The sequence below is a fragment of the Doryrhamphus excisus genome, linkage group LG1, assembly GCF_037039965.1.
Source record: "Doryrhamphus excisus strain RoL-2023G ecotype Guam linkage group LG1, RoL_Dexc_Guam_v1.1, whole genome shotgun sequence".
Classification (NCBI taxonomy): Eukaryota; Metazoa; Chordata; class Actinopteri; order Syngnathiformes; family Syngnathidae; genus Doryrhamphus; species Doryrhamphus excisus.
In genome coordinates, this window is record NC_136357.1 from 9,966,455 (window position 1) to 9,987,892 (window position 21,438).

A 21,438-nucleotide genomic window follows, 5' to 3' on the forward strand; every position below is an offset into this window, starting at 1 on the left:
CGATCCAGTCTTTTCTTAAAATACCACACAAATTTATAATATTTATTCATGATTTGTACTGGTAAGAGTACAGAGTGTTGGTAGGTCTGCATTAAAATGACAGTTCACTGCGACTCCCAGTGGGGCCCGTCCCACTATGTGAGAAGCACTACTTTCTAGCATAAAAGAAACATTTGTCCCAAAGGCATTAAGTCGTCAAGAAAAACACCTAACAATACTGACATCTAGTGGTCACCAAGCGCTACAGCATTCTAGAATTCAGTGCAGTAAAATGTGAAAACAATACATACTAGGGGTGTATTTGTTGAGGTGGGAAAAGTATTTGTATTCGAGGAAAAATAATATCAAATGACCCTTTTATGTATAAATGCACTGAGCACAAAGCCGTACAGCTTAATTCTGTTGCATCTTGCGCGCACTTTCGCAGTTTTGACCCCAAGAACTGAATGATAATCATATATCTATTTATAATACTTATATCTATTATTGTTTACACTTCCTTTCATGTGGTCCTTTTAGTCCATTAACTATGGGGGATGGATTACTTTTTAACACCTTAGTTCTGATTTCATGTGAAACAATCCACAAATGGAGGACCCTGATTAGCCACTAGGGGGCAGACGTTGTGTCGGGTTCATAGTACATGGGTTTTGGACTACAACCGGGGCTGACGATGCAGCTTTTTCATAAAAAGCGATTTATTTCTTTCTTCAATGTCTTATGGCTTAAAGTAAGGTGACGAACAAATTAATGACAATGCTGTATCACCATATGCACAAAGTATTCATGCTCTTTCAATACAGGCAAATCCAATGTTATTACAGTTTAGTTTGGAATGCTCTCGAACATTTTCGCAACAATTTACCCAGAAAGATTGCCTTTCTCCATATAACGATAACAAATATAACGATAACAAATATAAATATAATTTTTTTCATTACAACAAAACGTATATAACTAATACAATACTAATACATTATATCCATTAATATATATTCCAATAAACATTAAGTTACACCCGAAATGTGGTTTTAGAGTGCATGAATAATTTAGTGCTTACCTCCACCTGTATTCTCCTCTTTGGCAAATCCTGCAGCTTTACATGGAAATATTAAAGATATGTACAAATAATCCCAAGGAAGTACAGTACTCTGTTTGGATGTTATGAGCATATGTCTAAAAACAACTTCCTGTCAGAAAACGCTAAGATTCAAAGCAGCTTTTAAGTGTTGGGACACCTCTTTGAGGGAATAGATCTTCCTCAAAGGCCAGATTCTGGATTGAACACCTTTGGGGATGAATCAGAATAGAGATTGTGTGTTAAGTGATTAAGTGATCTTCAGGGCAACAGTAAAATCTGACACATTCCAAGTCTTTCAGGAGGAGTGGAAGTTGCTGCAACGTGTCCAACATCATATGTTCTCAATTTTTTTGTCCAGGTGTCATACAGTGTGTCTGGGACTACAAGGCTATACGTCAAAATATTCCACAGACATGCATTGCAGGTTGTAACTATTGTTTATTTTATCCTTTTGCCTGCCTTGTACCACACCCTTCCAACACACAAAAACATAGACCCCTTAAATCTAGTTTCCACTGAAACGGAAGGAGACTTGTAACTTCCTTTTAACATGCTGAAACGGCACAACTTCTTACAAGACGGAAAATTAAGACTGTAGATTACATGACGAAGGAGCTATTGTGTCCTCTATAGCTGCTTTAATGCATGTTGAGATATTCCAGTTCATTATTTTCTATATTGTATTCAACACTTTGAGAAACAATTCAGAACTCACAAGCACAACACTTGGGAAAAAGTATTAGGGTGCACTGTCAATATTTCCAAAGCACCGGTGGATAATCCCAAACCTAAAAAGGGCTTTAAGCAGAATAATTTCATCTTCGCTGTGAGAGAACTGAGTCTAACTAACAAAGCATACGTGTCAACACCTCCTGCTGCTACATACGTACTTTAGGAGCATTCACACCACATCCACCACAACTCCAGGAATTGATCAGTAGGCCCAAAAGCGATGGCTTGCGTGGATGGATGAATGGTAAACTTAGTAAAGAGGAAGGGTAGAGAACAACGATAGTGCAATGTGAATAGCCCTTAAAAGTCAAGGCTTTCCAATTCTCTACAAACACTTGTACACGAAAAGCTGTGAAACACAAGCACAGTTCTAAGCTGTGGGTTGAAAATTTCAGAAAGGGAGACGGTAGCACGCTAATGTTCTATTTAAACCACATCACACCTGCTGGCTTCGCCATCACGACGACAACGACGACAAGATGCCTGAACAAAGAAAGTCAGCAAAGTCAGTGCTCTTGTTGACACTCAATCACACACACAGTCTTAAACACAAATGGCTGAAGTAACAAAAGTCTGAAGAACAGAGGAACCATCACTTATACAGTCGGAGCTATGCGAGAAGCCTTTAGGATTTTGCGTCGTTCTCTGCTGCCTTTTCGCCGCTCTCGACCTCCATTTCTTCATTGTCACCACCGCCATTGTCCTTGCTCTTAACAGCCGCTTTCTACAGAGGAGAGGGGACACAAACATAATCAAGCAATCTCTGTCACCCACTGTGGATGGTAATATATTTACCATGTCTGTGTTTTCAGGAGCATCAGTTACCTTTGAATCCCTCTCTGCAAACTTCTGGAACATGTTGGCGTAAGTGCGCTTGTCCTTCTCGTGCTGCTCCCTGATTTGTCTCTGACACAGAAGCACCTAATGGAGCGCAATATAAGGTATTTCATTGTAGCAGTGACTTAGAAATGCACTGAAAGACACAGAGCTGCTTATACATTTAATTAGTATTTAAAACCCAAAAAATAATTTTCTGTTTTTTTAATAAATACTTTTCATTATATAAAACAATAAATTGTTTAAAATCAATTATGTAAAAAAATAAAATATGGTCGATTTATATATATATATATATATATATATATATGTGTATATGTACATATATATGTATGTATATATGTATGGGGGAGGAGTGCCGGAGTGCGACGGTGCCCAGGAGCATAATCACTCAACTGAAAGCAGCAAATGCATGTAGAGTAGGACAATTGCATACATGTTGGCGGGTACAAAATATATCCAAGTGCACCCCTCCCACCCAAGTATCTCATTTCTATCTAATCCATACCTGGCTCTTGGCAGCTTTGTTGGCAGGATAGAGTTGAACAACACGGTGGAAGTCATCTCTGGCCTTGTCAAATTCCTTCATGCCAAACAGTGCCTCTCCTCTCCGGAACAATGCCTTCTCATTGGACTCATCCAACTCCAGGGCCTACAATCACCACAGTCTTCGTTAAAGGGTACCTATTATGCTTTCTCCACTTTTCTGACCTACAAATGTAGTTAGAATGTTGTATTGTTGTGTTAAACGATGCCAAAGTTTCAGGTAATGAGGTTTGCGCATTTGGAAGTGAGACCTGAAAGCTTGGTTTCAGATATTTTTGTAACACTGGACCACTGTGACATCACAATGAGCCAGACTTCCTTATATGGGTGTGTCCGGGTACAAGCTGTTAGCTGTGCAAGCTAAGTGGGACCAATCACATTGGAGCTGGTGTGCCCAGGGGTGGGCTGTGAGTGGAATAAATAGTTTTGTAAATACAAGGAAATACAGCTGGAATAGGTGCAGAAGATATGGAAAACTTTCTGTGCAGGTTATTGTGTGTAGCTGCTCTATGGGAGTCCACAACTCAATACAAACAAACAATCACTGCATCATTGTTTTCTCTGTACAGGTGGTCCTTGTGTCATGTCATGTCATGTTTATGATGCACTCCCATAAATACATCGTCACTTTTGTTATTTTCAGTTAACTTTAACTGAACTTTAACACCATTTTCCCCCCAATTTATTATTTACAATAGTCTTATTATGACATTTGTTTGGCTTCTAACTTAATTTTTAGGTATACATTCTGATTTACACTAAAATTGTACTTACAAAAGGGGTTACATGTATGAACAAAACCTCCTATAGTTCAAAGGTGTCAAGTGGCTTGCCTTGTCACAGTTCTCCAGAGCTTGATTGGGCTCTTTGAGTTTCAGGTAGCACATGGACAGGTTCAGATGAGCAGCCAACCGCAGCGCTTTAGCCTTCTTCCCATCCTCTTCAGACAAAGCAGTCTCGTTTTCAAGCCATGACACAATCCTTTTGTACTGCACGGATGCCTGCTTGAACTTTCCCTCCTGAAGCAAAATAAAAGCAATACCTCACAAAATGAATCCAATGTTAATTGAAACACTGTACTGCATTTGCACAAGCATACCTTAAAATACTGTGTGCCTTTCTCTTTAACAAGGCTGCTTTGCTCCAACTTCTCGGACAAATTCATCTCCCAGGATTCTTTTGCCTTTTCAAAGGCCGTTAGCTTGATCTTGTACTGCAACATTGCTCCACCAGGAATGTTATATTTGGTATTTCCAACATTCCCAAAGCCATACCTACAAGAAATAAATAACGTTAAATAACGTGACCTAACCCGTTGCAAGTCATTTTTAAATGTCCAACACATTGACCCTACTTGGGTTTGATGTGAAATATGGCTTCTTCTCCCTGCTCCATGGCCATGATGGCTTTCTCCACTCCATTCGGCAATCCCAGACTTTCTCCATCCCCGACCTCAAACTTGAGTTCTCTTTCATCAAACACACGGCCCTCGCAAAGTCCCTCCAGGGTCACTGAGAGGAGAACCAAATACATTTTTTTTCCCAAAATGCTGCTAATTTTCGGCCATTTCATTTAGTACATTTACCAATGTCATTCTAGCCAATGAAAGTCCCTCATCAATAATGTGTCAGTGACAATTACCAAAAGAATCTCTACCTGCTAAATGCTGCAATTAGGAAATTGTTACAAGTGGAATATACCATTTGTTACCTTCAACAGAGGATCCTTCATTCGGCTTGGAGTATCCCTGCCCTTTGGTGATAATACGACGGATGATTCCTCCGTCCTCACCTTCAGTTAAGTCTTCACCTTTGAATTCAAAAAGCTCCACCTGCAGGTTCAGATGATGGATTAGTCGATTAATTGATCTTTAAGAACATAATCAAATTAGGCTGTTTATACCCTGTTGAACTTGGGCCGACTCCCCCACCCTCTCCTGGCCTGTGCTCACACTGTTCATTCACATCACAGCTTTCTTCGATACTGTTGTATTACTGCAATTCTTCTGAATCTTCTGTGGACTATTTCCAGTCTTATTTGGAGTCATGATGACCATTTTGTACAAGGACGCTACTGTCATTAATTACTTGCAAGAGGACCGATGGCATGAATTAAATGGCACTTTCTAATCTGCTGTATTACTATAATTTCTATGACTTTGTGGAATATATCCACTCTTATTTATTAGAGTTGTTCTGATTACAGCCGATCCCCGCTATTCGTGAGGGTAATGTTTGGGACCTACCAGCAAAAGATGAAATTCCACAAGTAATACCCCTATGTCTTTTTGACACAACACTCACTCCTAATGCTCCTGCTGCCTTGACAGTGATGTACTCATCTTACTTTGGATGGACATCTTCAATAAAAATGACTCTTTGAATAATTAACTAGATATGCGGTCTCATGTCAATTGCTACTGTTCACCAGTGACAGACGCTAACACTCCGAGCACACAAATCAGGTGTTATCCCAAGAAATACAGTCCATTACAAGCACAATACACTACTTGGCTGCAACCAGTAGAGGTGCTACTGCACCAGTCCTACCTAGCTTGCTAGATAGATGGCATTAGTATGTGGTAGAATGCAAATAATCAAATAAATGATCTGATTTCCTCTACAGTGATTGAAATGAATAATCACAAATGTTGAAATAATGACAATGGGTGTAGTTGAATATGATAATATGTAGTGGGCGGTGTAGTCATTATTGGTTTCAATTTATGGTGACTGCTGATTAAGATAAGGGAGAGGAGATTAAATAGATCCTGGACCTTAGCAGTCTAGTCAGAACATATCCTACCTTCCACTGTCCTACTTTTGCGAAAAATTGATAAGTTGAGCCAGGATAGCCATGATATCCCGGGTTATCTGAGTTTTGTGAAACGTGCCTCAGAACTCCAGGCAAGTCAGGCTTACCTCAAAAACAAGCGTAGCATTTGGGGGTATTTTGGGTGGGCTGCCCGCACAGCCATACGCATACTCTGGTTTGCAGATGAGTTGGCAGAGCTCGCCTTCTTTCATAGTAGCCACACCAATGTCCCATGCCTTTATGACTTGACCTACACACAAAGACAGACATAGGAGGATAGTAGGATTGAATCGAAAATAAAACAACTCGTTGCTCCCACACAGAGTGAATGTTGACGTCTCTTTGAGATAGGAACCAACCTTTGCCCAACTCGAAGGAGAACCTCGATTGTTGGTCTCTGCTGGAGTCAAAAACCGTACCATCCAGGAGGGTTCCCACATAGTGGACAGACACCTTGTCTCCTGTCATTGGCAGCTCGGTGCCTGTACCTTCCCTTTTGACCAACTGAAAACAACAGTTAGATTTCACAAAAAATAAAATATAAAAGCTGCAGTCTAGTGCCTCGCTCTGCAGTGTTAATCTGGCTGTGGTGTTTATCTATGGATGTTGATATATAATCTGGCATGTGAACAACAGGTATTTATTAACATCTTACTATCTTACGGCCCTTATGGAAAGTTATGAAACAGTGAGAATGACGAATTAACCACACTGTTCTCATCCACGTGATTAGTAAATATACACAGAAACCGCCATTATTTATTTGCTAGTCGCTTAGCTAGCTAGCTAACCAACAACGGCTAGTGCTAGCATACGAATCTAGTGCAAAAAAGCAAAACACCCTTGCTAACACAACAGTTAGAGGGTTTAAATTAAGCATTTAAAATGAACCTTCAAAACGCCTCCATCTTTCTTTGACGTGATGTCTTCTCCCTCCATTTGGATGGTGTGTTGTCCTTCGCTTGTTTGCTCCTCGGCAGTCATTGTAAATAAGGAGAAAGGCGTCTCTTGCTCTGACCTGCAACCACAAATTAGCGAGTACCGAAACTGACTACCCGTCACAAACCACCAACGCAATGAGCTGACTGCACTAACGCCAGACAAACCACTAAAAAATAATAATTACGGTTAATTTACCCAAGTGTGCGAAAGCTACAATGCAACGTGATAAAGGAGCGCTGATGGTTGTCTGTGAAGCGTTTAATTTATGCCGACTGCAAGCATATACGAAGTCCACGTCGTTGTGCACTATATCGCAAACTGTCAAGCGCTCAAAAAAGCAAAGCAGAGAACTTTCCAGACATTCTGCAATGAATCACGGGAAATACTCGGAGCGTTAAATAAAACCGCTATCATCTCCAGAAAGCTCGACACAAATACATATTACTGACGAGTAAATTCATTTATTTGGAACACAATTCGTCAATATTTGCATATGTAACTGTATTATACTGATCTGTATTCCAAACAAATACAATATTTTCATTAACATGACATATAAACTATAAACCTACACGAGTTCCGCCCGAGAATGCTGTTCAGTACGTTACAACACGCGCTCCTCCCCTGAGCTGCCTTACTATTGGTCATATTCTGTGCCCATTTCTCCCCGTTGGCGCGGTTGTTAAAAAGCCGGGAGTGAAAAAAATAATAACCCCAAGACTGGTAATAATTTTGTCTGTCTTATTTGTTGCGTTTAAGGGTTGTGGGGATTATTGTGATCCGAATATGACAAACGGTGTTGCGAAGATACGTCTGGCAGCAAGTTGAATTGTTGTGATAGTAATAGTGCTAGTAGTAACAGTGCTCGTAGTAACAGTGCTAGCTACATCTGACAGTAAGTAATGCTTAATGGCACTTCCCATTTGAGGGAATCCATCAAATCAATCCAAAACTATGTGTTCTGGTCAACATGTATTGGAATAATGCATACGTTTATTAGTATTAGTAATGTTATGTTTGACAGAGGACATGAGCGTCTCCTACAATTCCCCAGATTGATCGTCATGGAAAATGGCAGACACCACTTTCCATTTCCCTACCAACCTTACACCATCCAGGAGGACTTCATGCACTCCTTGTACAGTGCACTCGACCAAGGCAAAGTTGGCATCTTTGAGAGCCCCACTGGGACGGTAGGCTAGTATAGTCTTTTCAAAGTGTGACATAAGCCCCCAGTTATTTCATTTTTACAACTTTTGTTTAGACCATTTGGAAATGCAGAACAATACAATGATGATTTAATTACAGCATGTATCCTCTGATGCAGGGCAAATCTCTGAGTCTGATATGCGGAGCACTGAGCTGGCTTACAGACTTTGAGGCCAACAAGAGGCGAGAGGCTGCTGCTCTGCTTCAGGAGGGTGAGACTGCACTTTCTTCACCTAAAGAAGAGGCCTCCTCTCAGAACTCATCTGCAGAACCTGACTGGATCACCAGCTTTGTCCAAAAAAAGGCTGAACGGGATTTGGTGTCAAAGCTGAAGGTAAACATGTCCACATATGGATGGGAAAACCTCCCTCTCTTGTAGGATGCTAACAAATGTGTCTCTATTATATGTTAGGAGGATGAATTGAAAAGGAAGAAGAGAGAGGAGCGGTTAGAAGTGATTAGAAACAATGTTCAACTGAAGTATGCAATGAAAAGAAAGGTAAGTTGCAGCCTGTTCTTACAATTGTTGTTGATTTGCTGTTTTAACATTGAATTGAATGTGTAAGAATAAAGTGTTGTTCTTATGTGTGCACTGCAGAGTGGTGACGAAGATGAAGCATACAAGTTGCTGCAGCTCAGTAAAGAGGCTGAAGCTGATGCACCAGCAAGTGAAGATGACGAGGATCTTATGGTGGAGTATGAAAGCGATGATGAATCCAAGTTAAAGAGTAGGTGAGAGCAGTCGTCACGCTTGGAACAATCCAAGTTTGTCAGGTAATTGTGCAGTAACGACCGAGTGCTTGCATCCTTAGATTTTGTGGAACTGAAGAAGAGGAAGAGGATGAACTGGTCGAAGAGCATGTCACAAAGGTGATGCATAAAATAGTTTGATTGGAAAGGTTGAAGCATGTTTCCGTGTCCTGTGATATGAATCAAAATGTTACACTTTCGCAGATTTACTACTGCAGTCGCACCCACTCACAGCTCACCCAGTTTGTTCACGAGGTCCAGAAGAGTCCCTTTAGCAAGGACATCAGTCTGGTCACGCTGGGCTCACGGCAGGTAAACGCATACACACAAAACCGATATTAATTTGTTTAAATAGTATTGGTATTAAATTGGACCCTGTAACTGACTGGCGACCAGTCCAGGGTGTACCCCGCCTCTTGGCCAAAGTCAGCTGGGGTAGGCTCCAGCACCTGCGACCCTAATAAGGATAAGCGGTGTAGAAGATGGATGGATGGTATTAAATTGGGCTGTCAAATTATTAAATTTTGTAATTAAATAATTAAGTTTATAATTTAATTAATCATGATTAATCACCATTTGCAACTTTGTCTGAAATATACATTAATTCATTCATTTTCTACCGCTTATCCTCACGAAGGTCGCGGGGGTGCTGCAGCTTATCCCAGCTGTCCTCGGGCAAGAGTCGGGGTACACCCTGGACTGGTCGCCAGCCAATCACAGGGCACATATAGAAAAATCAACCATTCACACTCACATTCATACCTATAGACAATTTGGAGTTGCCAATTAACCTAGCATGTTTTTGGAATGTGGGAGGAAACCGGAGTACCCGGAGAAAACCCACACATGCACGGGGAGAACATGCAAACTCCACACAGAGATGGCCGAGAGTGGAATTGAACTCGGGTCTCCGAGCTGTGAGGTCTGCTCGCTAACCACTAGACCGCCGTGCAGCCTTGAAATATACACATTTTCACACTTTTATTAACAGAAAGGTGAATGGTAGTGCAAATTTTTCTGAATGAGAAATTTTGTCACGTGACACCCCTACTAATAATAACTTGTAATTTGTGTAATACATAATGCTTTCATAACAAGAATCTTTGCAATGCAAAAGTGGCATGGATTTGCATCCAAGCTTTACATCAAACTTTTGCATGGATCTGGAGGTAATCATTTTATTTTTTTTTCTTTACTTAAGTTACCACTTTGTTTCATTAATTACGAGCACACAAACACACCCTGAGACAATTTCTAAGATGTTAGGATTTACTCCATGACTTTGTGAAGACATTGGTGGTGTAGTGGTTCATGTAGCTGACTTTCTTTCAACAAAATCTCTCTTTGCAGAATCTCTGTGTCAATGAGGAGGTGCGACGCCTCGGCAGCCTTCAGCGTATTAACGACCGCTGCATGGAGATGCAGAAAAACAAACACGGTGAGAACCATCTTCAGCCTTGATCCAGACACCCTATAAAATACTTATTTAGCGACATATGAGGTGCAAAGATTTTAAACGACTCTCGATATGATATTCCACACAACCGTGAGTATTATTGTAGGTATTTAATCATGTTGCAGAGAAGCTGCATCACGATGAAGAAGCAAAGAGGAAGCGAGGCCCAGCCAAGAGCGTCTGTCCCTACAACAGGGCCTCGGCGCTGCAGCAGATGAGGGATGAAGTTCTTGGCACCGTCCATGATATCGAACAACTCTTGAAGCTTGGCAGGGAAAGTCGTTCGTGTCCTTACTACGCCTCACGACTCTCTGTTCCACCGGCACAGGTTTGTACTTGTTTCACTTAATGTTTTCTTTTTGTGTTAGTACTTTGACAGCTCGTATTGTTTGCATTGGTACAGTTGGTGGTGTTGCCCTATCAGATGGTGCTGCATGAAGCCACAAGACGGGCGGCAGGGATTCAGCTGAATGGACAGGTAGGACTTGATGTTTGCTTCTATGTGACGCAAAAGTAGAAAACGACGGAGTTGCTGATGAGCAGACGTCTATCTTAATGTCGATAGTGGAATGTTTGTGTGAACAGGTGTTGATCATAGATGAAGCTCACAACCTTAGCGACACACTCTCCTGCATACACAGTGCAGAGCTCAGCGGCGCACAGGTAAACAGCTTGCATATGAAATACACCAGCTTGTTATTTTTTGGCTTATGTACTGTACAATACGTGGCCTGTGGTGATATACTCGCATCGTTGTGTCCAGCTTTGTCGCACACACTCTCAGCTCAGCCAGTATGCTGAACGCTTCAAGTGAGTATTCATTCTGTAATACTATATTTTTCAAGTGAGTACTCTTATTTGCAGACTTTGTGATTCCTAATATTTTAATATGTGCTTTTTCAGGAGACGCCTGAAGGCCAAGAATGTGATGTACATTAAACAGGTCTTGTTTGTTATTGAGGGGCTCGTGCAAGTGCTGGGAGGTGAGCAAGTTTGGCCTGAAAGCATTTTTTGACTTTACAACCAAGACGTTAAAACTGTCACAACAACCTTTATCGTCTGTTATGAGGGTGTCCAGTGTTCATGCATATATTGTCCCCACAGGGAAGGTTGGTCAGAATCCACAAAGCCAAACCTCACAAGAAGGTCAGGCAACACACACACACATACACACACATCTGGCTGAAACTCTTCATACACAATTGTTTATTTTTTGTTTTAGCAACAGAGATGCTGACCATTAATGACTTCCTCTTCAAAGCCCACATTGACAACATCAACTTGTTTAAGGTGGTTGTCTGTATTTAAGCACAAATAATATACACAGTGATTAGAAGAATTGTTAGTTTTATATTGATGAAATGAACTTTCTCCTTCCCTCGCTAGTTGCACAAGTACTTTGAGAAAAGTATGATCAGCAGAAAAGTACGTCTGGAGCACGTTGACATTTTGAGTTGATGTGCAGTTAAATTAAAAACCCAAACCGTGTTTTCCTCTCTCTCTCTCTCTGTTTTTCAGCTGGGTGGTTTTGTGGAGAAATATGCAGGTTCAGGCATGAGTGTGCACACTCCGATTAGGTCCAACAAAGAGAACCGGCGCATAGAGGGGTTAAATCGCTACCTGCAGTCACTGCAGAGCAACCAGAGCATGGCACCAGGTCAGAAGTCACGTGCTTGTCAAATTCCATCATGAAAATCATTAGTAGGAGTGTATGTGTACTGTACAGACTTTTCTAATATTTTAGTTACTTTCAATGCAGGATGTAGTTAATCACAATAAAATGTATCTCAGGGCTGCATGTTGGCCACACAGTCACAAGATCGGGAAGATCTGGGTTCGAATCTCTGAAATGTGTGGAGTTTGCATGTTCTTCCCGTGCGTGCATGAGTTTTCTCCGGGTATTCCGGTTTCCTCCCACATTCCAAAAACATGAATTGTCCATAGATATGAATGTGTGAGTGAATGATTGTTTGTCTACATGAGATTGGCTGACGACCCGTCCAAGGTGAAGTCAGCTGGGATAGGCTCCAGCATAACCCCCACGACAGAAAATGTGCGGATAGAAAATACTTACTTATTAGATGGCAGAATAATTAGTTGCCATAGAAACTCTAGCCCCATCACACTTAGCACATGCAAAAAAAATGAGCTTTAATGAGCATAACCAAACTCTTGTCTGTAGTTCCTCCCAACGACCAACAGGGGTCGGTAGAGGTTGACATTGTGCAGGCTGCTTCACCCATGATGCAAGTGGAGGGCTTCTTTATGGCCCTTACCAACAGCAACAGTGATGGTCGGGTGGTAATACGCAAACAAGGTACTTCTTTAAAAACACACTACAAATATTAGTGAAGAAAGATTTGAAAATGTACATAAACATGTAATTGTGTAGGTACGTTGTCCGAGAGCAGCATCAAGTTCCTCCTGTTGAACCCGGCCGTCCCCTTTGCACAGGTGTTGAAAGAGTGCAGGGCCGTTATCATCGCTGGAGGAACTATGCAGCCTGTGAGTTCCTCTTAAAATGCAAAACAATTAGAATGTTCTGAAATGTTTGGTGCCCACATCTGGTCTGTGTAGGTATCAGACTTTAAACAAGAGCTGCTCTTCTCTGCCGGAGTGGAAGCAGAGCGCATTACAGAGTTTTCCTGTGGTAAGTGGCCCATTTCCCATCATGTTTGGGACGGTGTAGAGGGATTCTCCATCGCCCTGGATTTGTTTCATCCATTATAAAAGGTTTCTTTTAAAAACTGCATTTTGTGTTCATTTGTGTTATCATTGACTAATATTGAAGTGTGACAATCGTGCAAAAAAAGTATAAATCAGGAAGTGGGGCACTTCTTCACAATACTGTGATGTAAATAGTGCTCTTTAAAGACTCCATATGTAGGCCATTTGTATTTACTGTATGTTTGCCTCCACAGGTCATGTAATTCCACCTGAGAACCTCCTTCCCATCGTCCTATGCAGTGGTCCATCCGGTCAGGAGCTAGATTTCACTTTCCAGAACAGAGACTCTCCTCGCATGGTAGCACTGACACATAATAACGCAGTACAGGTTATCTGTATTATTACACAAATGACAGTGTATTGTTTGACAGATGGATGAGACGGGTCGCATCCTCTCCAACATCTGTAACGTGGTACCAGGTGGAGTCGTGTGCTTCTTCCCCTCATATGAGTACTCCAGGCGCATCGTGTCCCACTGGCAGTCCAGCGGTGTTCTGACTCGCCTGGCCAACAAGAAGAAGGTACAGTTTGTAACTGTACAATAAGGCAAATGTCCTATGAGGACACGTGACAGAGGTGTCATGAAGAGGGAGCAGGAAAATGTTCTAAATGTTTGCTTAAAATTGGTCATAAAGTTCCCCTTTTAAAGCAAGCAACCTGATTTCCTCAGATCTTCCAGGAGCCAAAGAAGGCCAACCAGGTGGAGCAGGTACTGGGCGAGTTCTCCCGTTGTATTGAGGTAACACCAACACCCCTGATGACTGTTGTGATTGTCACCTAAATGCATCAAGCTGTCTTCTCAATGATTGACATCTCTCTTTTCCTCAGAGGTGTTCTCTGCAAGATGGTGGCTTAACAGGAGCGTTGCTTTTCTCTGTGGTTGGAGGAAAGATGAGCGAGGGCATCAATTTCTCTGATGACCTGGGCAGGTTTGTGTGTGTGTGTGTTTGCGTGCAGGTTCTAGCGCCACTGTTTGTGATGTAAGTGACACACTGTCATGTGTACATGTCACACAGATGCGTGGTGATGGTGGGAATGCCTTACCCTAACATCAAATCTCCCGAACTGCAGGAAAAAATGTCTTACTTGGACAAACACCTGGTGAGATGTCAACCTGGTTTACCTTTTTCTATTTGTGTGTACTTAATGACCGTGTGCAACATTTTTGGTTGCAGCCACACAGCGGAGGGAGGAGCCCTGGCCAAGCATTAATTGAAAACCTCTGCATGAAGGCTGTCAATCAATCAATAGGTATTATAGATTACTGTCCATTTACTGTTATTACTGGGAGGATCAATAGTCATTAAGGTTCAAGTGTATTTGCTTTCCCGGCCAAAAGGTAGAGCAATCCGTCACCGTGGCGACTACTCTTCCATATTGCTCTGCGACAGGCGATACTCTCGTTCCTCCACCCTCTCTAAACTACCAGCGTGGATCAGAAACTGCACCAGCACACACCAAAGCTTTGGCCCCGCCTTCGCCGCCATACGCAAGGTTAGTAGCAGGAACACGGAAGAAGGTTTAATCAGTGTTTGTTTAGTCCATGAAAACATCATGGATTGTTCTCCTCTTGCAGTTCTTTGTGGAGAAAAAGCTGCAGAGCAAGCTTCAACTGTGACATGACCGAGCATTGTAGAACCCTAAAAGTGCTGACAGATTAATGCAGGAGCTCAGAAATAAGGCTCTTGACTACATTTGACAATGTGTTCCACTTAACAGCACTCAGGGGATGTTGTATTGTTTTCACTGCACTGCACTTTTTATTGTTCAATATTGTTTTGTTCTGCTTTTGCATGAGAGCATCCAAGTTCAGGGAAGGAAATTGGAAATGATGTGGCCAAATTAAGAGTACATGAAAGTATTGGGCAGCTGGTTACTACACGGGTAGAAGAAAGAAGTGACAATGGAAGAAAATAGTTGTTCCCTACTTGAGGCCATTACGTCCACGCGAGGCTAGGCTCAAACTAGACAAATATGGCCCAGTACTTTTGTACACACAATGTCTCTGACAAGCTAGATTAAGTCCGTAACATGGTTTGAACATTTTTTAAATTCCGCATGTTGAAGTAAATTATTGAAGGAGCTACAATGCAGAAATGAGGCACAACTTTCATTTGCAACATTAAATATTGAACATGTTATGTAATGCAAACATTGGTTTATTGAAGAGGAATGTGTGAGTAAAATGCTTCCATGATTCACAAGCATTTGTAACTTAAGACAGCCATAAACGTTGCACTTATTTTTACAAATGTTATGTAATACTTCTAGTTTAGTACATTCACTAGTTATCAAGGACTATCAAATGCTTTTTTTTGTCAGTGCATTAAATGATTAAATCCGCAATGTCACACCTCCCAGTCTTCATCGTCTGCTGTTGTATGTGGGGAGGGAAGTGGTGGGATGACGTCTGACATTCTTGCAAAGGCGCCACCGGCTCCGGTGGGAGCATCATTTGACTCTCCACCTGATGGAACCTTGCCAGAAATACCTAAAAGAGGATACGTTCTTAATGGGACATACTTTTCCCAAATATCCACGCAGCATCTTTGTATGTTTCATTCTCATTACCTTTCCTGCGCATGGCAAGCTTGTTGAAGAGATCAGACATGAAGTCGCCACCACTTGATGTCGCTCCGACTGCTATGAAACAATAAATAATATGCTAGTTTGGAACCGGAGCAAACTCTTTATTAGGTACAGCTGCATAATCAAATCCTATCCAATTCAAGTTCTTTATTTTAACTCTCCCTGCCATGGAACTACTAGTCAAACAATGTTCATCACTGATTGCATTAATATTGTATTAACAGTAGGGGTGTCACAAGATTAAAACATGAGATTTCTCATTATGAAAAAACAGTTTTGCAATAATACACGCCATGTGTATGCATGTCTGTTTTAATTGTCTCTCGCCTCCAAACAAGCAGTAAGAGGATTCAGTAAAAAAAAAAGGCGTCGTACAAATTTGGAAGGGAAAATTATGATTGCAAAACTAAACGCCGTAGCAAGGAATTGTCGGCCCCAAAGTCATAACTTTAGAGGTTTATTTGGTCTCAAAGAAGTTATTAGCGTTAATGTGTGAGAGAGTATTTATTTCAAAACGTACCTGCATTGTTTGTGACAGTGAAATAAAAGTTTTTCTCCAGTCATATTTTTTTTTCATTGTACTTAAAATTAATGTTAAAATCTTATCTCGTGGACCCAACGTTGTGTATTATCTCATCTTGTGACAGCCCTAATAACTCCTTCAGTCTACACCAGAGCAGCTATGTCTACAAATGTAGAGTTCCAGCACCACTGTGTGACTAAGGAGTGAATGAATAATGGTTTCGCTTCACTGTCGAAGCAGGCCTGTACAAATTTGGAATTGAATGGAGAATGACTTCTAAACCAACGACCTCTAAATTCCTATTCAATTATTGAATCATGGTTGCAAACAGGAAGCAGAATTTGAAAAGCAAAGTTGAACTTCAGAAGTAGAATTGAAATTGCTTGAAATGCAAACCAATTCATGATGCATAATTAAGGTGTACGTAACAATGAAGCTTTACAGTATACATATAAAACGTGAATTTGATTAAAAAAATATTACTGTATGGACTTTATGTGTACAGCACTTTATTATAGTAGGTAGCCAAGTATAGTAATTGTAGTAAACGCTCAGAGGTGTTGATTGAATATCCTGGTGGTCCAAACTGGCTTTTTCATTACTATTCATTATTAACAGTGCTCAACTTCTTTTTCTGCTTGTATAACAATTGGGTATGTTAACATAAAGACAATAAGCCTTTGTCAGATGTATTGTTTTAAAGTTTTCATAAACAATATTTAACTTATTTTTAGACTTGCTTGGAAATTAACGACAGAGAACGACGTGGTGCCTTAAAAATAAAAATTGGTTATTGTATTGTTCTTACGCTTTAATATTAACAGTGGTTAACTAATTTTTACACTAATATGACAATTAAGTATGATGTCAAATATCAATGTGGACCCTCACATCCTATGATTTTTCAGTAGGTGGCCCTCAGGAGGAATAAAAAGAACACCTAGATTTAATTTCTTTTTACACTTTTACACAATTCAGTAGGGGTTTCGCAAGATCTTGAGAGATTAAAACATGACAGGATTTGTCATTCAGAAAGAACATTTACACACCTTGCTCCTGCTCCTTCTGTTTCTTCTTCTCCATCTTGCGTTCTTTGACGTTTCGTAACTTGGCTTTGCCAATGCCTCCGGCGTTGCGGATGGACTCCAGGAGGCTGGCCCTGCCGTCTGACGGCTCAACCACCTCGCTGGGGGCACCGGACACTGGGCCTAAAAGTCAAAGTCAGGATGATGAAGTCACTTATATGTTCACTGCATTTCTAGTATACTTTATTTTACGCTTTCAAACCTGAGTTAGGAACTCTGGAGCCGTCTGTGGATGTTTCTGCAGGAGGAGGGGGAGGAGGAGGTGGTGGAGGAGGAGGCACTCCGGCTGTAGTAGCTTGGGCAGGTTCAAGAGGAGGTGGTGGTGGTGGTGGAGGAGGTGGAGGAGGAGCATTAGGTTGGAACCCTGAAATAAACAGGACAAGTGAGTCAACATTTAGATATAAAATACACATACAAGTATAGTATATGTCTAAAGCTACTACTTCTACTTTTTACTTGTGTTTTTTTGTGATGCCACAGAAACAAAGTGGAGAAGTGTGATAATGACAAGAGCACCAGAAATTAAACTTAAAGTCTCTTTATAACTTAGAAAGCAATTGATGAGACGCATTTTCCTAATCATCAGGACATCAGGAGCAAATCAGGGTTCAGTATCTTGCCTAAGGATACTTGGACATGATTATAGGAGGACAGAGGATCGAACCCACAGCCTTCAGGTTGGGAGACGACCACTCTACCACCTGAACCCTGCTCCTCCCATTCTATTGGTAATTTTATGTAAAAAAAAAAGTGAAATCAAGGCTTGAAAACACTAAATAATGAAAGTATAAAATAAACACACAGATGGACAAATGTGACAACTACCTTCTGCATTGCTCTCCACTGAGAAGGACGGCAGCTCAGGCATGATGTGTATTGGTCCAGATGGGGCAAAACCAGGACCCAGGTCGGCACTGTAAGACAGGTCATCTGCAATGCCAGGGAGGTCTGGCAGGTACGAAGGGACGTCAATTTCGGGCACCTGACCCAGGTCTGGTACATAGAAATAGTTTTCTGCTGTCTGTGGACAGTGGTGACAAATGAGACAGATCGTCAACATTGACTTTCAATGTATCTTAACTACAAAAAAAGTGCCATAACCGTAATTTCCGGTGTGTAACATCTTCAGCATCACCACTGAACTGCCGCATAATTCCTTTGTCACACACTTTGCTAGTCTCTCTCTCCTTTGTTGTCACTCTTGTTGTCACTTTCGTCTCAAGGCAAATCAGACATTAAGCTTGATCTATACTCTTCATACGCAGTAGTCCAGCCTTTGAGGTGCTAGTGGACTGAGTGAGTGATCTGAGCACCGCAAACGAAAGCTGTAGTAGTTCTAAACTTGATCAAACGCACCTAAAATGTGTCAGATATGCATGACACCTCCAAAAAGTGCCATTAGCTTCCACTTCACTCGTCCACGTCACTACTTCCTGAAGCCACGCTCTAACATCATAGGAAATGTAATTCATTCATTTTCTACCGCTTTTCCTCACGAGGGTCACGGGGGTGCTGGAGCCTATCCCAGCTGTCTTCGGGCGAGAAGCGGGGTACACCCTGGACTGGTCGCCAGCCAATCACAGGGCACATATAGACAAACAACCATTCACACTCACATTCATACCTAAGGACAATTAACCTAGCATGATTTTGGAATGTGGGAGGAAACCGGAGTACTTTGGGAAACCCACGCATGCACGGGGAGAACATGCAAACTCCACACAGAGATGGCCGAGGGTGGAATTGAACCCTGGTCTCCCATCTGTGAGGTCTGTGCGCTAACCACTAGACCGCCGTGCCGCCCAGGAAATGTAATATTTAGCCATAAATTGATAGACTGCTTATACACCGGAAATTACAGTATCTGGACAAAAGTGTTGGGGTACACTTCTGAATCAGTTCAAGCAATCAGCACTTAAGGTCTCATTTTAGAAACATATTTTGGACAATTCTTGGCATCCATAAAAGCATGCTTGGATGAGTTTGGTGTGGAGGACTTTGAAGGATTCCCTGACCTAAATCAACTTTGTCAAACATCACTGACTTCACAAATAATTATCTCACTGAATAGACAAAAAAAAAATCACATCTGTGGAAGCAAATGAGCAGCTGTCCCAGTACTTTTGTCCATATGGTTTGGTTTGGAGAATGTTACCAGTCTCTCCAGCTGTTCTCTCTTCGTGATGGACAAAGGAGCATCAAAAGGCTTCTCCGCTTTTTCAGTTTCTATCGTCGTGTGCGTCTTTGTCACAGCTCCCGCCAGAGGATCGAGGAATACATACTTCTTATATCTTCAACACACACAAAAAAGAATGTTTAACATTATCTTTTGTCATTGTGCTCATGTGTACATGGACTCACAGGTTCTCTGTGGTATTAAACAGCAACAGGGAGCTGACGGAGGAGACGTTGCGAGGCAGACTGCCCAGCCCTTCCTCTGTTTCGTCCTCAGACTTCTTCTTATTGCCTACGCACACTGGGAAGTAGACCAACTTCTCCTGCAAGGGAGGCAAAAATAAAGGGTATAATGTGACAACCTGTGAAGTGTCTCCAAGTGCTCATTATCAAGGTAATTCCATTGAAAAAAAAGCCTCACCTGTAAGGTTTTCTCGTCAAAGGGTCGAAGTTTGTTCTGTATCCTCTGTCGAGGACGAGCTTGTAGCGAAGGGTCACCCGCTCCAGTGAAGATAGACGAGTAGTCCTGGAGTCTGTCTGGGGCTGGGTACTTGGCACTGGAGAACACCTAAAAGCACAACCCAGAAAATATAAGTCTAGACTTTTAAAACCTTAATGATATCTTAATTATTTATGCTTTTTACACTCAGATGTCAAACATAAATCAGCATTTTACGCTACGTTGTTGTCTTACTTTGGTGGCCTTTTTACTGCCTTTGATCCTGTCAACACGCGCCTGAACTAGACGGATACGGTCAGTGACACTCCGCATATGCTGCCGGTTTTTCTCTACACTCTCCGACACCCTGAAAGCAACACACAAATTGCTTTTAATTTAAGCATTTTGCATTAATTTAAGCATCTTTTGTTGAGCTTACCTCCTAAAAATATCGGTAGAGATGGTCTCCAGGTAGAATAAGGCATCTGCTATCTGGTGAACAGCTTCCTCTCTCCTCAGGTCTGGCTGGATGAGAGGCACTGAGTAAACCTGACCCTCCAGGCAGTGCTTCTGGGTCATCCTGCAAAGAAGCAATCACGTTTTAAGTCACGGAGGTATTTTATTTCCATGTAGAGTTCCATGTTTTCATTACTAAACATAGGAATCATTCCACTGTCCATTTTAGAACTTGTTATGGTCAGCACACATTATATCAATATTAGGAGAGAAAGCATTAGCAAAGTTTTAAACTAAACAAAACTAGCTAAAATATTCAAACTGCTTCACTCTCATGTGAGTCACATGACTGCTGCTAACACATGATCCACTGTTGTGTATTTCAGTGTGTAAATTAACAAATGACAATCCTGTAAATGTTTGTTTGCTGCTAACTAATAGCAGATACAGATAAGGGAGACAATATTAATGTGGTAATCTAAGCAGGTTGATTTACGACAGAAAAAGTTAGCAGTTTAAGCTAATAAACACAGACGCCGTATGCCGTTTGGGTGCACAGTTTCACGTCGAACGTCATGAATTGAACATTGAACCTTTTAAAAACAAATTCCTCACCTGACCATTGATGTTGTGCACAGGACGTGAATAGTAGACAGGAGAAGCTATCTTACAGTGCTAGCATAACACCGGCCAAGTACTTCCGCTTCAATGGGTCATGTGACTTACCATTCTTCTAATGAGACGTTCATGTCCACTTGGAAATCTCCAATTTCATCGAACGAGCAATTACTCGACATTGTACTTCATAGAAGCGAAAAACAACCTTTAGAGTGTGAGTAAATATGTGAACTGACAACTGCTTTGGTCGTTTGGTAATGTTATTTGCAGTCAAAGAAGGTTTTGTATGCTTACTATTAGTTTTAGTGAAAGCATTCGTACGTGTGAAACGTTGTGTTCTTATCTTTTTGTACGGTGACGTTTTCGCACTCAATTAATTCCTGCGTTTCATAAATGTGTCATAAGTGGATTCAAAGCCCAAAGCATTTGAAAAAAAATGTATTCTTGTTATTTATATAT

The 21,438-nt window shown here is 41.3% G+C and overlaps 3 protein-coding genes across 5 annotated transcripts; 1 reads left to right on the forward strand and 2 right to left on the reverse strand.

Moving 5' to 3' along the window:
* Nucleotides 1-1,499: 1,499 nt before the first annotated feature.
* Nucleotides 1,500-7,653, reverse strand: fkbp4 (FKBP prolyl isomerase 4). Of its 2 annotated transcripts, none has more exons than XM_058075997.2 (11): nt 7,521-7,653; nt 6,902-7,028; nt 6,370-6,514; nt 6,118-6,260; nt 4,907-5,027; nt 4,551-4,707; nt 4,296-4,470; nt 4,030-4,215; nt 3,159-3,302; nt 2,639-2,734; nt 1,500-2,537 (listed from the first exon to the last, which is right to left on the reverse strand). In XM_058075997.2, exons 1-11 carry the CDS (start codon nt 7,598-7,600, stop codon nt 2,439-2,441), a joined length of 1,473 nt encoding a protein of 490 aa, XP_057931980.2. In that variant the 5' UTR covers nt 7,601-7,653; the 3' UTR covers nt 1,500-2,438. The 2 variants fall into 2 exon arrangements, with proteins under 2 accessions (XP_057931980.2, XP_057931981.2); XM_058075998.2 differs by lacking the exon at nt 7,521-7,653 and adding an exon at nt 7,148-7,443.
* A 243-nt stretch (nt 7,654-7,896) lies between these two features.
* On the forward strand, nt 7,897-15,546 carry ddx11 (DEAD/H (Asp-Glu-Ala-Asp/His) box helicase 11). Its single transcript, XM_058075994.2, has 27 exons — nt 7,897-8,145; nt 8,280-8,495; nt 8,574-8,660; nt 8,760-8,893; nt 8,974-9,031; nt 9,116-9,223; nt 10,262-10,349; nt 10,493-10,695; nt 10,771-10,845; nt 10,953-11,030; nt 11,131-11,177; nt 11,271-11,350; nt 11,472-11,513; nt 11,590-11,657; nt 11,754-11,792; nt 11,886-12,024; nt 12,550-12,684; nt 12,760-12,872; nt 12,945-13,017; nt 13,289-13,392; nt 13,466-13,615; nt 13,765-13,833; nt 13,923-14,023; nt 14,111-14,195; nt 14,270-14,345; nt 14,434-14,588; nt 14,671-15,546. The coding sequence occupies exons 1-27, from the start codon at nt 7,936-7,938 to the stop codon at nt 14,710-14,712; spliced, it is 2,775 nt and encodes a 924-aa protein (XP_057931977.2). The 5' UTR covers nt 7,897-7,935; the 3' UTR covers nt 14,713-15,546.
* Nucleotides 14,821-21,089, reverse strand: wash1 (WAS protein family homolog 1). Of its 2 annotated transcripts, none has more exons than XM_058076000.2 (11): nt 20,977-21,089; nt 20,345-20,485; nt 20,161-20,272; nt 19,888-20,034; nt 19,653-19,789; nt 19,447-19,582; nt 18,117-18,312; nt 17,494-17,655; nt 17,256-17,414; nt 15,666-15,734; nt 14,821-15,585 (listed from the first exon to the last, which is right to left on the reverse strand). In XM_058076000.2, exons 1-11 carry the CDS (start codon nt 20,982-20,984, stop codon nt 15,443-15,445), a joined length of 1,410 nt encoding a protein of 469 aa, XP_057931983.2. In that variant the 5' UTR covers nt 20,985-21,089; the 3' UTR covers nt 14,821-15,442. The 2 variants fall into 2 exon arrangements, with proteins under 2 accessions (XP_057931983.2, XP_057931982.2); XM_058075999.2 differs by having other exon boundaries at nt 14,822-15,585; nt 15,666-15,737.
* Between the last annotated feature and the right edge of the window lie 349 nt (nt 21,090-21,438).

What these genes read in the sequence shown, in the direction of transcription:
- fkbp4 (XM_058075997.2), bottom strand. Translation starts at nt 7,600, where the DNA reads ATGACCAATAGTAAGGCAGCTCAGGGGAGGAGCGCGTGTTGTAACGTA. An exon ending in CTCGGGCGGAACTCGTGTAG is followed by an intron (nt 7,029 to 7,520) that starts GTTTATAGTTTA and finishes TTGTGGTTGCAG; the next exon opens with GTCAGAGCAAGAGACGCCTT. An exon ending in TTGCAGAGAGGGATTCAAAG is followed by an intron (nt 2,538 to 2,638) that starts GTAACTGATGCT and finishes TCTCCTCTGTAG; the next exon opens with AAAGCGGCTGTTAAGAGCAA.
- ddx11 (XM_058075994.2), top strand. Translation starts at nt 7,936, where the DNA reads ATGCATACGTTTATTAGTATTAGTAATGTTATGTTTGACAGAGGACAT. An exon ending in ACAGAGACTCTCCTCGCATG is followed by an intron (nt 13,393 to 13,465) that starts GTAGCACTGACA and finishes ATTGTTTGACAG; the next exon opens with ATGGATGAGACGGGTCGCAT. An exon ending in TTCTCTGATGACCTGGGCAG is followed by an intron (nt 14,024 to 14,110) that starts GTTTGTGTGTGT and finishes CATGTCACACAG; the next exon opens with ATGCGTGGTGATGGTGGGAA.
- wash1 (XM_058075999.2), bottom strand. An exon ending in GCAGTAAAAAGGCCACCAAA is followed by an intron (nt 20,035 to 20,160) that starts GTAAGACAACAA and finishes TTGTGCTTTTAG; the next exon opens with GTGTTCTCCAGTGCCAAGTA. An exon ending in TTGACGAGAAAACCTTACAG is followed by an intron (nt 19,790 to 19,887) that starts GTGAGGCTTTTT and finishes CCTCCCTTGCAG; the next exon opens with GAGAAGTTGGTCTACTTCCC.